Here is a 13,346-nt window from a genome sequence, read left to right on the forward strand (position 1 = left end):
GAATTGGAATTGGAGGTGAGAATTCTGTGATTATGGCGGATTCGAAAAGCGAAATTTGAAGAAACACGAGCTAATATTGATCTTGTTGCCATGCCTCCTGTAGAACACGTCTCTCTCTATTTCTTCTGCTGTATCATAGGAAAAGTATATATAAGTAACAGTTATATGTGAATAGTGCAAATAACATGACATTTTTGTCAAATAAATCAGTAGGAAAACTAAAAAAAGGGTGGAAATAAATATAAAAAAAACAAAACAAAAGTAATAATGAATAAAATATGAGGTTAACAGAATCTAATTTGTAAGTTAAATGATATAATTTGAAGACGGTGCCATATTTTCGCCTTTGTTGCATAAGGTTTGAACCTCTGACCCTAGTGAGATGAATCCCATAATTGATTTAAACCTCCATGGAAAGTTTATTAAGGTTTATGACAGACATAATTACCTTGCGCAGAGTATATAAATGATAAAATACCACCTGCTCGTACATTGAATCCTATTACATCCAAGCTATAATTACTGATTTACTATTAAAAAGTGGTAAAACATAATATTTTTTTTTTAAAAAAATTTGGATGGTAAAATTCAAATTTTCTTTTCTTCTATGGTAAAAAATAATGATCGACTTTTTTGGTGCTAAAGAAGTTTTTTTTTTGAAAATAAAATAAAAATCAACCCCTTCATTTTGAATGCCAACCACATAACTGAGAGGAGAAAGCGGAGAGGAGAACGGAGAGCAAGCGGAGAACGAGGACCAAGCTGAGTAACAACGGTCGCGCCGCCTACACCGTAATCCGACGCCACCTGCAACAACTTCGGCCGCCGCCTCACCCAAAGGTAAACATCGTTCTTCATTTGTTGTTCTTTAATTTATCCAAACCCTAACCCCTAATTTTTTTCATAAAATCAGAAAATTGGAGCTTGACGCCGCCTTTACCACTTCCGGCAGCCTCCTCTGTCGGTTACGCGTCACCCCCTCACCCAACGTAGGTAACTTATATTCTTAATTTATTAATTAGTTTAAAATGCTTCAATTTCCGAGGCGGATTGAGAAAACCCATGATTCGATTGTTGCGTTGAAATGTTTGATTTTTGTTTACCGGCTAATCGTCGGTGGTGGGAAGAATTTCGTGATGGAGATTGCTTGCGCTAATGCTGTGCTAGTGGTAAAATGTTGAATAATATGTGTGTTTTTAGAGATGAGGTGCATTCGAATTCTGGGGATTACGCTGATTCTGTGAGGGAATGTTGGGATGTTTCTTGTTAAGAAGGTTGAGCTGATGGTGTTCGACGAAATGGGGCTGAGAAGCGCTAAGTTAGTGGTAGAATGTTGAATAATATGTGTTTTTTTAGAGATGAGGCACATTCGAATTCTGGGGATTACACTGATTCTGTGAGGGAATGTTGGGATGTTTCTTGTTAAGAAAGTTGAGCTGATGGTGTTAGACGAAATGGGGCTGAGAAGGAAAGTCAGTTCTTCTGATGATTTGAGGAGAATGGAGGAGAGAGAAAAGAACTTAGAGAGGAAAATCATTTTAAGGGATGAGTTACTACTTGAGAAGGTGTTGAGTAGGATGCAGAGATTGCAGAGGTGTCTTCAAAGGGTAACGTTTGTTTCGAGGTGCGTTAAAAATGTTGTAAGTTTGGAACTATTCATCTGTTGTGGTGAAACAGCAGTAGGCTACACCTTAATCTGGTTGAATGTATCCTTTTATGGAAGGGAGTGCATTTTTACATGTATACTGCAGTGCAGACTGCTATAGCTAGTATATGAGTTTCAAATACATTTCATTGTGCTTCAAGTACATTTCATTGTCATAAATGTAAGTTAATTATACATAACTTCACTATTTCAACTGTAATTAATTACCCCCAATTAATATCAATTTTACAGTTTTTTTCAAAAATAATGGGGGTCCCTTTGGACCCCTTTAGAGGTACATAGGTCCGCCCCTGGGCTCAGGGAGTTAGAACAGAAAATATAATCGATGGTAGGGTTCAACATTCCCTACTGCTGGAAGTTTTGACTGATGAAGGGGCTGGAATCATGATCACTGGTTGATGTTTATGTTCTGTTTTCATTTTTTTGATCTTCATGTAGCTGTCCTTTTGTTTCTTCCGTACACTTGAAGGAGCAATAATGGCAAGCAATGGTGTATGTGATAATGTGATACGATGCGAGTCTTCCTGTTGGCTGTTGGTTAGTAACTTTGGTAATTTACTGGAGTATGTAGAATGCAATTTTGGTGCTGAATAAACTTTAGTTTCAGTAGTTTGTAGCTGGTTATTTGCAGTGCAGAAGTAATATTTTTCCCGAGGTGCACAAGTATAGTTTGTGGGCTCTAAGTGGGCGCCGCCTGATCTTCGGGCCAGATTTTTTGGATTAAAGCTGCCAAAACATACCCAGTTTGGCATTGGGAATGCTAAAACGGTTTGATTTCACAGTTTAATTTTGGATTGGACACATCTCAAAATATTACTCATTGGTCCAAAGTAATGTATCAGCTGAAAACAAAGGCGAAAATATGGCACCGTCTTCAAATTATATCATTTAACTTACAAATTAGATTCTGTTAACCTCATATTTTATTCATTATTACTTTTGTTTTGTTTTTTTTATATTTATTTCCACCCTTTTTTTAGTTTTCCTACTGATTTATTTGACAAAAATGCCATGTTATTTGCACTATTCACATATAACTGTTACTTATATATACTTTTCCTATGATACAGCAGAAGAAATAGAGAGAGACGTGTTCTACAGGAGGCATGGCAACAAGATCAATATTAGCTCGTGTTTCTTCAAATTTCGCTTTTCGAATCCGCCATAATCACAGAATTCTCACCTCCAATTCCAATTCATTTTCTTCATCTTCATCTGCTGCCGTTTCAGATTCTTCACCTTCCCCTTCTTCGTCCGCAGATGACGTCCATATTACTGACAGCTGTGTTCGGGTTATCTTTCTCTCTCTTCGCTTTTGTTTTTGTTACAATTTCTGGTTTAAATTTCCATTTCTCAACTTTTTTACTTAATTATAGTATTCAATTCTCTGATTTATGTCAAGTATTTGAATAAATATGGAGTATTTGATTAAAGTTGTAGGAATTACTGGAATTCTGCTTTTAATTGTGAGGTTTATCTTTATGCTATTGATGATGATTATTTACATCCTAAGTTCTAATTTTCATCCATTGGTGATAAAACCACATGGTTATTGTGACCTATGTTGATGATGTGTTGATTGTTAGGGAAGTTAACATTATTTAGGGTTTTGAATTTTGGAGTGTTTGATTTTTTAGGAATAAATGTGTGGATTGAGTTGGAAAATTTTGAATTGTGATGGTATTGAACTTTGGAAAAGTATAATTCAATACCTGTGATTTGTTTATAGTGCAAATAACACGGCAATTTCGTAATTAAATCGGTAGGAAAACTAAAAAGATGGTGGAAATAAAAAAGAAACGAATAAGTAAATTAAATGAATAAAAAATTTAGGTAAAATGAATATAATATAAAGTTAAATGAATAAAACTTGAAGTTAAATGTATATCTTGAAAGTATACTTATTTACGATTATGCAATGTGATTTGTATTGTTTATCAATAACCATTATTGATTTGGAATCATCCTTTAACTTTACATGTTTAGATTAAGTTTCCGAGGTTAAGACAAACATGCTGCGAATCAAGCCTTTTTAAGGTAGTTGACGAATTAGATAATCTGACTAATCGTATTGTTTTAGGGGGATCCACCTAAATATATTGACCTAGCTAAGAATATTTATCAATATATGTATTGAGATGTGAAAACAAATGTTACGACTTTTGGAGAAGTCACAAAGAATTTCCTATTACAATTAGACTACTCCAAGGCCATGCATCAAGTCCTTTCCTCTTCGTAGCAGCTTAAGATGAACTAACATGATTTATCTAGGATGACATATTGCGGTGTTTGTTATTTGTGGATGATATGAAATTGGTGGATGAGGTTAGAGCCAGGGTAAATGCTAAGTTGGAGCAATAGAGATAGAAGCTAAAATCCTGAGGGTTAAGGGTTTAGGCTAAGTTGAAGTAAAACTACATGGTCTGTCAATTATTGGAAGGAGACAAGAGAGGAAAGCGTTATATTAGATGGTAAAATTTTTACCCCTAACCGAGTGGTTTAACTACCTTAGTTGATTTTACAAAGGAATTCAGTGCCTCAGTTTAATTTTCAAAGGAATGGAGGTATTGACCAAGATGTGACTCTTGGCTCTAATAGAGAGTGGTGTATCCAGGATTATCAAACAGGCTATGCACAATCAATAAATGAGTATATATCAAAATCGCTTACTCCACTCTTCAGGCGTCGTTCATATCTTGTTTAAGTTAATTTTTGACTTTGATTTATGGGGATTGAAGTTGAATATGGAATTAAGAACTATTCTCGTCTCAGAAGAACAAAAAATGAGTAATGCAATTAAATAATCATCAATAATAACAATTCCGAGTAATGTGTAACTTGATCCGATAAAAACAAAAAGTATGCAAATAAGCAATTTTTTTTTTTGGATAAGGAAATAAAACAAGGCACACAACCTTAATCATTATTTCGGATGAATTACAACGACTCAAAGACTAAGGCCGGTAAACGAAAAATGAGTACAAAGAATACAATGGAAATACACTCTAGTCCCGAACTACCCCAACCCCAGTTCCAAATAATTTGGTGAATAGACTATAATACTCCAGGCCTAACACTCAACTACTAGGTAACCGGTAAGACATCTGAAAATCAAAAGTGCTAAAATAATTAAAGTGCAAAAGCTAATCAAAATACAAATCGTACTCTGGACCTTCCTGTTCTTACCCTTGCACCAATACCACTAGACTGAGACCATATATCTTGTATCTATTTGAATTAAATATTTTTTTAACTTCGTACAGGGGTATACAAATGTCTACCCATAATGCATACAGATCCGCCCCTGACAGCAAGTGTGTCCATAGCTTATTTTTCAGGTTAAACATAAATTCTACTAACCAGTGTTACTATATGGGTCAAAATGTTAAAATTTTAGGAAGGATCATGTTAATAAGATGAATGTAACACAAATTTGTATGTTGAATGGATGTGTAGGAACATCTAAGGGGGAGAATTTGAAAAAAAGGATACTCAAAGTAAGATGGGAGTTGCAGGTTGTGAGGATAAAGTTGGTTTATTGAATGGAAAAGTTCAGCAATTAAGGGGTAGCGTACACACTGTTGCTTTCATGGACAGTTTGTGAGCTTCTGAAGCAGAGAAGTTACCTAGAGTATGGTTTCTTTTATGCTGGCATCTTTTGTATGTTCTGTATCTGCTTCTGTTCAATGTGGATGCCTTATGTTTGGATCCGAAAGCGTAGGAAATCGAATGTTAAAGGCTGGCATCAATAATTACACCCCCCCCCTCCATACACACACGAAAATGTGTGATTAAAAAAATATATGAATTTGGTTGAGTAGTTGTAACTTTTTTAGGGATGATAAATCAAACCAGTGGTTAGATGAGAGAGAGAACAACTTTATTTGTGGTAAACCAAATTGAATATCATTACCTATGTACAAGGGTTAGACAAAATTAAGTAGTCTAAGTTATTTCCCTAACATTATAACATGAAGCGGCCAAGCGGGTTGAAAAGAACTATTCTATGGAGTTTCCTTTCAGTTATTACTCAAAAATTACTCGCTGTGCAATGAGTAGTACTGAACATCAGTGAACTAGATGATTCGGGGATAAGGAGAAAACTGGCATTGGTTTAATTTGAAAGCCTTTGCTTGGCTTGGATGCTTACGTTAGAGAGTATATTCAGATTGCAAATCTGCGGGAGGAGGGGTTTTATTCTGTCAAGTTGTCAGCATGCTCATAGCCAACGTTACCAGATTCGCGGGTACCCCCTGAGAATCTCGAACCGGTCCGCCCGTACTGAATCGGGTTCTCCAGCGACCCAATTCGCTGTGGTTTGCGAACCAAATCGTTGGTATTGTCATGCCGAATCCAAAACCCTAGTTATTGCTATTGAAGGTCAGGGAAGACAAGAGAAGAAAATATATGTTGGGGCTTTTATTTGGGAAGGAAATAACATGTTATTTGAGTATGAATGTATGAGTATTAAAATAAAATCTTGAACAATTTTGTTTTTAAAAATCCATGAAAAAAAGAGTTCTAAACCCCTCTTTTTTGAACCTAAAACCAGCCAACCCGTGAATTGCGAACCTGAATCGTACCCCGTACCGAAGCGAACCACGAATCAGGTAACCCTGCTCATGGCAGAAACGTAGGGGTATGTTTTGTGCAGGATTCTGGTTTCACATCAAGTTGTCTCTACTTCTGTAATAATCATACTTAATATATATATTCAAAGAGTTGGAGCCGCTCCAATTCCCAGCAATGCTTAACATATATATTCTAAGAGTTGGAACAGCTGAAGCTGCAAAAACAACTTCCTTAGACAGTGGGAACAGGAGGGACAGATTCCTTCCCTATTGATCAATTTTGTTTTGGGGAGGGGGGCTGTATATGTCGTGACGTATTACTTAAAACTATGTGTCACACTGTCACTGTATTGCTAGTACTAAAATTGTGATCGTACAATAGGGTTATTGAAGTATGTCTTTTAGCGTAGCACTATGTCCTTTTATGGATATTTTGACTGACCTTAAGAGTGATGCATTTCAGAGGATGAAAGAATTGCAAGCTAGTGAGAATGGGAATAAGATGCTTCGCCTTAGTGTGGAAGCTGGTGGATGTTCTGGGTTTCAATATGCCTTTGCACTGGATGATAACAAACACAATGATGACAGGTAGTGAGGGTGTTTCTTGATTTTGTGTTTTGTTTCCCGAGAATGGCTCTTTTGCTTATTTTGCTTGTAGTTCTAATTCTAATTTAAAATTTATTTGTTAGGTGATTTTCCATGTGATTAGCTTTGTGTTATATCTCTCATGCCTATGATTTCTCTATGGATTTGTTTGTTCGGATTCAGATGAAGTTTATTTGGCGTTTTATTGTATAAGTAGCTAAGTATTACAAACTAATGATAACGTGTGCATATTTAATATTTGTAGAGTTTTTGAAAAGGATGGTGTCAAATTGGTGATCGATAAAATTTCTTACGACTTTGTGAAAGGTGCCTGTGTTGATTATGCCGAGGAGCTTATTCGTTCAGCATTCCAGGTCAGTCTTTTTTGTTTGAGAAGTTTGTTACAGAGTACTCCCTCTGCCCCAAATTACTTGCCTCAGCTTGGTTGGACACGCTTGCCAATGCACAACTTTGGCTACCAATATCTTTAATTACATTTTAGAAAAACTTATAAAATGTTAATATTCTGAAAATATATGTTAAAGATGAAACCAATAGTATTATTACATACGGAGTACTAACTTTTGTTTTCATAAACTTGGAATTAAAACATGGTCAAAGTGTATGCAAATAGTGATAAAGTCAAAATAGTGCAAGTAATTTGGGGACGGATGGAGTATATAATATGCGGACCTGTGATTTCAAAGCCTTGTTCCACGTAAAGTTGTACACATATAGAACTCTCAAATATTTCCAACGGTTGGATTGATGGTCAATTTAGGTACTTTAGCAGTTAGCCTATTACTCCGGTATTATGTTGGAAGAAACATTTCCCCTTTTCTGTACTGTGGCTGCAAACCTTGATGTATATTGCTGAAATGGTTACATTTACACCCTTGGTTTGAATGAAAATTTCTGCATTAGATATTTCAAAAGCTTTAAGAAAAATCATATGGACTTGTCACTTTTAATGTCTCATGCAGAGTACCCTCATTTTAACCTGTAGGTGATGACATGGTGTAGGTGATGACTTGTCTGTTTTTTTTTTTTTTGTTTTTTGTTTTTTTTATTTAAGCTTAACATACATAATTTAAAAGTTTTACACACCTACAAAACTAAAACAACACTAAGGTCTTTAAATACTACTCCCTCCGTTCCTAAATAAGTGTCCAGTTCCCATAAATAGCGTTCCCTTATAAGTGTCCAGTTTCCATTTTTGGACATACACCTTTTCCACTTTTCTATACACTTTTCCCACTTTTCCATACACTTTTCCCACTTTTCTATAAATCATTGTTATTTTTTCTTACACATTCTACACTTTTACTACTTTTCAATCACCACATCCACTTTTATATATACTTTAACAATAAACAATTATTTACTTTTTCCTTTCCCAATAAAAAAACATTCTCAATCATTACCTCTTACACACAATTCAGTTTTATTAAATCCCGCGTAAATGTCCAAAGTGGACACTTATTTAGGAACGGAGGGAGTATTACACCTACTACAATAACAAAAACGAAAGACATAAACTTCGAAAAGGTAGCATGTCAGTGTTTTAACAGAAATTTTGTAGGTTTTACTCCCTCCGTATTTTTTTAAGAGATACACTTGGCCGGGGACGGATATTAAGAAGAATAATTGAATGAAATAAAATAATAAAGCAAGTGGAGTTGGATATATATTTTAATAATTAAATATGTGGGGACCATGTCATTTTGGTGGGTGGAGGGTGAGGTGAGTTTATGAAAATATTTGTTTAATAGGATGGTGGGTGATAGGTATATTAGATGTATTATTTAATTAGATGGTGGGGTTGATAAGTTACTAAAAATGGCAAGTGTATCCCTTAAAAAAATACGGAGGGAGTATGTTATTAATGTATGATTCACCTTTTGTCTATTCTGTCATATGATTCACCTTTAGCTCTTACAATATTTTTTATAATATATATATATATATATATATATATATATATATATATATATATATATATATATATATATATATATATATATATATATACATTTTTCTCTCATTTCACTTTCATTAATTCCACTTTCTCTTTCTTGTTTTCCTTATTATGTCTTGCTCCTTTCTGGTTTGATTGGTGACAATGACGATCTCCTACGACGATTCATGTTAGCCGACCCCAAATCATTTTGGGACTAAGGCTTTGTTGTTGTTGTTGTTGTTGTTGTCATGTGATCATGAAGTTTTACCACACTTAGAATTTGTTGAACAATGGAAGAGTGATAGGTTGATTGGCACTACCAGTCAGTTAATTTGACATCCGATGTCCACAGAATTTATCAAGTATTGAGAGAATTTTACTTCCTTCTAAAGCCTGACCCGACATGAAAAAAGCACGGGCCGGTACGAGCACGAAGTCGTGGGCCGAGCTTGAGTCTATTTCTTTGGAAAAGGCACGGCAAGGCATGACTTGACCCGACAAATTTAGTAAAATTAGGCTTATGCATGATGGCCTGGCCCAACACAACAGCCTGTGGGTGTGGTCCGTGTTTCAAACTTTTCAACCCGGCCCAACATGGCTGCCATGCGCATGGGCCGGGTTTTGAACATATCAGCCCGGCCCGGCACAGTGCAGGGTGTGCATGGCTTGTGCCGGCCCGGCCCACAACCATTTTTAGAATATAGTGTGACTTCCCATTTTTGCTGCTGCTTTTTTGTTTTTGTTTTTTGGCAAGATGTATGAATCGGTAGCTAAATGGGTCTGAATGTGTTAAACAAGCAGGTAATTGAAAATCCAAGCGCTGTAGGTGGATGCAGTTGTAAAAGTTCCTTCATGGTGAAGCTGTAGTTCACTTCAAACTTCATACAATACTTGTATTGGGTCATGGAATATTCCGATTTTTATGTATAATAACGTTTATCAATAAGGGGATATTATTATTATGTATAATTTCCTAATTACTTGTAATGACTTCAACTAATAATAGATTAACTATACGTAAAATTGAAATCCAACTGAATACTTCATACATTTAAAAATCAACTATGAGTAATTTTTGATTTGAAGAATTACACTGAATTTCGCATTTAATTTCGTATCCATGTATGTCATTTAGAACTATTCAACTCAGTAATATCTATGATAGTGAGAGATAATCCAGTTGGTTAGAGCTTACTAATTACATTTACTTTCAGCAAAACTACATACAATAGTTGCACATCAAACAACTTCAATGAGCTTTTATATTGTTGTTTCATACTTCATCGATTTATTTTTATTCATATATAGTACATGATAATCAAGAACTTGATCCGTATTACATTTTATTTTACAACAAGATCGATCGAGCTAGGAATATAACAAACACGAGAATGAAGTACAATATTTGTTTGATTACTCCCGTCTCATTTTACTTGTCTTTGACCAAACTTTGTGTGAGTTTATTGGTCGGCATGGGGCAAGTAAAATGAGACTGAGTGAGTATAAATATTAATAGGTTGTGTATTTTGTTAAGTGATTATCACCAAATTATTTAATGATCGAGCTGAATCACACAATTTATTTATCAAGTTTAATGGGAAGTTTAATAAGGTCGTTGGCCGACCCAATTACCCGGCGGGTCATAGTTACAAGTGACGAAAAACCAACCATTGTTACATCGAACCCTAGCACAACCAACACGAATCGAGTTACGCCAAACCACTTGAGTATAATGTCCACACACCTTACCTGAAGCACAAGTATTGGAATTATAGTTATAATTAACCTTCTCATCCACCCATAACTTGACCGCGGCTGTGCCGGTCATAAACGCACCACTCCCTGAAGCGAGATTCTCCCCGTAAGGCCCGACAGAATGTTGCATAACGCAATCACCTCTTCTTTGGTTGGCATATCGCCGGGCATAGTCCGCCACACGTTCATCCCATCGTATGTTACCAACACCCACCGCGGCCCTAGCAGCATTATGGGCGTTAACATAGTCTTGTGGTGAATTTTGTGCATGACACATATTAGCAAGGGTTAGGGCTACTACGATAATAGTGAAGCATGGAAAAAATGCATGGTTTTTTAGCAAATTCATTTTCATTTTTTGAGATTATTGAAAAACTTTGTACAAGATTGCGTGGACTTTATAGAGGAAACCATTTGAAAGGTTCTTCGTTACGTCCAAATCGAGATAAAAATAAAATATTAAGGCAAGATCAAATGATGTCATAAGTCATTTCCTTCTTGATTTCTCTAAGAGATTTTATTTACGATATGATGTCATTTCCTTCTTGCTTTCTCTAAGAAATTTTGTTTTACAATATTAGAAGCACACTACACTTCCAATTAGAATTTGTTTCAATGTTATTTTTAATATAATATACTCTGTACTCAATTCTTATTAGTTTTATTGTATAATTACATACGTGTCGTGTGTGTCTGTGTGAAAACTATTAGGTGAATCCATGTATTTTAAGTCCATTGGTGACCCTTCTTACATTTTCTCTTCACATAATATGCACAGAGGAAAAAGTAGGGGTGCAACAGTGCACCCGAGTATTGTACGTCCCTGTTTTATTTAACTATTAACTAAGGGAGGATATGACCGGTCATTAGAAAGTAGTGATAAATGTTAGAATCAAGAACAAATATTGAAGAAAATTAAGGAGTTGTGTATGTTATTAGGATTTTTTAGTCAAGATCCAAGACAAGACTTTTTATACAAAACGTGCAACACTATAGGTTATGAAATCAAACTACTAGTTAACCTTTATCAATAAGGGGACATTATTATGTATAATTCTCTAATTACCTGCAAAGACTTCTACTAATAATAAATTAACTAGACTAGGCGTAAAATTGAAATCCAAATGAATACTTCATACATTTAAAAATCAACTATGAGTAATTTTTTATCCGAAGAAGTACATCGAATTTTGCAATGTCGTATCCATGTATGTCATTTAGAACTATTCAACTCGGTAATATCTATGATAGCTTTGTTTGAACTAATGATCGCTGACCTAAGATTTGTACGGTGATACAATAAATGTCATTTCTACGTCTATAATAAATCGAATTTAATTTAACCTCAAAACTACAACAGATCAAAAGACCATCTTGTTGAAGTTTGTATATCAAACAACTATGTGAAAGATCGAGGGTATTCATCTCATCTACAACGATCGTAATTTTGCCAGATTAGAATCTCGTTTGATCCAAATTGTTACGTATTTGTTAGTTTTGATTTCTATTGTATATATCGTATTACTGTTTTATTAATAAAGTAACTAGTCCGTGCCCATGCGATTGCACGGGTTCTATCAAAGGTATAAAAAACGCTTAAACGATGTTGTTAATTAACTACTCCCTCCGTTACAGAATACTTGAACCGATTTGACAATCACATAGTTTAATACAAAGTAATTGACTTATTTTAATTAGATGGTAGTTGATAGTGGATTATTTTTTTTATATAGATAGGAATATGTGTCAACTTTTTAAAGGAGGTAGGGGGAGGGTGCATGGGAACACAAAGTGACATGTGAAGAGGTAGTTGTTATAATATTAATAAAATTTTACCATTTATAGAAACGGTGCATGTAATCCGGAATGACTTTAATAAGGAAAGCGGTGCAAGTATCCCGGGACGGAGGGACACTAGTAGAAAAAACCCTTGTTGCAACCCCCTTGTTGCAGCGTACAAGTATTAATACGCTTCAACAACCAGTCGGTCAACGCGGGTCAAACCCTTTAAAGGGTTGTTGCAGCGTACAAATTAATTGCCCCCTGCAAAAGAGATTTTTGCAGCGTACATAATAAAAGCCCGCTGCAATAGGCCTTTTATTTTGCAGCGTACATGGTAAAAGCCCCCTGCAATAACATATTTGTAAATTTTTTTCGCTGCAACTTTAACTCAGACCAAACATATATTTCTATCTCAAACCTCATACCAATTTCGCAGCGAATATCCCACTCTCAGTACTCCCTTCTCCTTCTCTCGGCTTACCCTGCTTCTCGCCGGTGGTTCTCACCAGTGGTCGTCGCCGCTGGGTCTCGCCCGTCGCCGGTGGTAGTCCAGCAAGAGTCTATTTAATTTCCTCGCCTCTCACCGGTGGTTCCCTACTCGAAAAAACAACCGGCGAAGTCATTCCCTGCTCGGAAAACTAAGCTATATCCAGACTCTATCTCCTCCTATAGTTCGTTTGTCTTTGCTATCTCAACTCGTAAGAAACGTCGTCGATTGCACAGGTATATTTCTAATCTATTCGTCAATTAACATGTCTGTGGTGTTGGGGTTTGTGTATGGTTCAAATCGCCAGATCTGGAGTTGATTTAGCAATTTTTTGTATGTTGGTGTATACCTATTATTTTTGGTCCATTTCGTTAATTGTTTGGGGGAAATGATTGGTTTTTTTTAGGGTTTGTTCGAATGATTGAGTTTTTTTAAGGTCTGTTCGAATGATTGGGTTTTTTTTGGGTTTGTTAAGTATAAGATACTTAACAAATTATAATCAGTTAATTTGTTTATTAAATTTTTCAATTGAAACAGATG

General features: G+C 35.5%; 2 protein-coding genes across 5 annotated transcripts; one reads left to right on the forward strand and one right to left on the reverse strand.

Moving 5' to 3' along the window:
• Positions 1 to 680: 680 nt before the first annotated feature.
• On the forward strand, positions 681 to 9,870 carry LOC110803121 (iron-sulfur assembly protein IscA-like 2, mitochondrial). Of its 4 annotated transcripts, none has more exons than XM_022008595.2 (6): positions 681 to 840; positions 914 to 993; positions 2,737 to 2,958; positions 6,701 to 6,825; positions 7,088 to 7,196; positions 9,584 to 9,870. In XM_022008595.2, exons 3-6 carry the CDS (start codon positions 2,773 to 2,775, stop codon positions 9,647 to 9,649), a joined length of 486 nt encoding a protein of 161 aa, XP_021864287.2. In that variant the 5' UTR covers positions 681 to 840; positions 914 to 993; positions 2,737 to 2,772; the 3' UTR covers positions 9,650 to 9,870. The 4 variants fall into 4 exon arrangements, with proteins under 4 accessions (XP_021864287.2, XP_021864288.2, XP_021864286.2 ...); XM_022008596.2 differs by having other exon boundaries at positions 2,740 to 2,958; XM_022008594.2 differs by having other exon boundaries at positions 914 to 989.
• Positions 9,871 to 10,014: 144 nt separating this feature from the next.
• Positions 10,015 to 10,923, reverse strand: LOC110803132 (pathogenesis-related protein PR-1 type-like). Its single transcript, XM_022008612.2, has one exon. It carries the CDS (start codon positions 10,890 to 10,892, stop codon positions 10,386 to 10,388), a length of 507 nt encoding a protein of 168 aa, XP_021864304.1. The 5' UTR covers positions 10,893 to 10,923; the 3' UTR covers positions 10,015 to 10,385.
• Between the last annotated feature and the right edge of the window lie 2,423 nt (positions 10,924 to 13,346).

This window comes from Spinacia oleracea, chromosome 2 (assembly GCF_020520425.1).
Source record: "Spinacia oleracea cultivar Varoflay chromosome 2, BTI_SOV_V1, whole genome shotgun sequence".
Taxonomy (NCBI): Eukaryota; Viridiplantae; Streptophyta; class Magnoliopsida; order Caryophyllales; family Amaranthaceae; genus Spinacia; species Spinacia oleracea.

Excerpts from the sequence above, each read along its gene's own strand:
- LOC110803121 (XM_022008595.2), top strand. The coding sequence starts at position 2,773 with ATGGCAACAAGATCAATATTAGCTCGTGTTTCTTCAAATTTCGCTTTT. Across the intron at positions 6,826-7,087 it reads AACAAACACAATGATGACAG|AGTTTTTGAAAAGGATGGTG; the intron begins GTAGTGAGGGTG and ends TAATATTTGTAG. Across the intron at positions 7,197-9,583 it reads TTATTCGTTCAGCATTCCAG|GTAATTGAAAATCCAAGCGC; the intron begins GTCAGTCTTTTT and ends TTAAACAAGCAG.
- LOC110803132 (XM_022008612.2), bottom strand. The coding sequence starts at position 10,892 with ATGAAAATGAATTTGCTAAAAAACCATGCATTTTTTCCATGCTTCACT.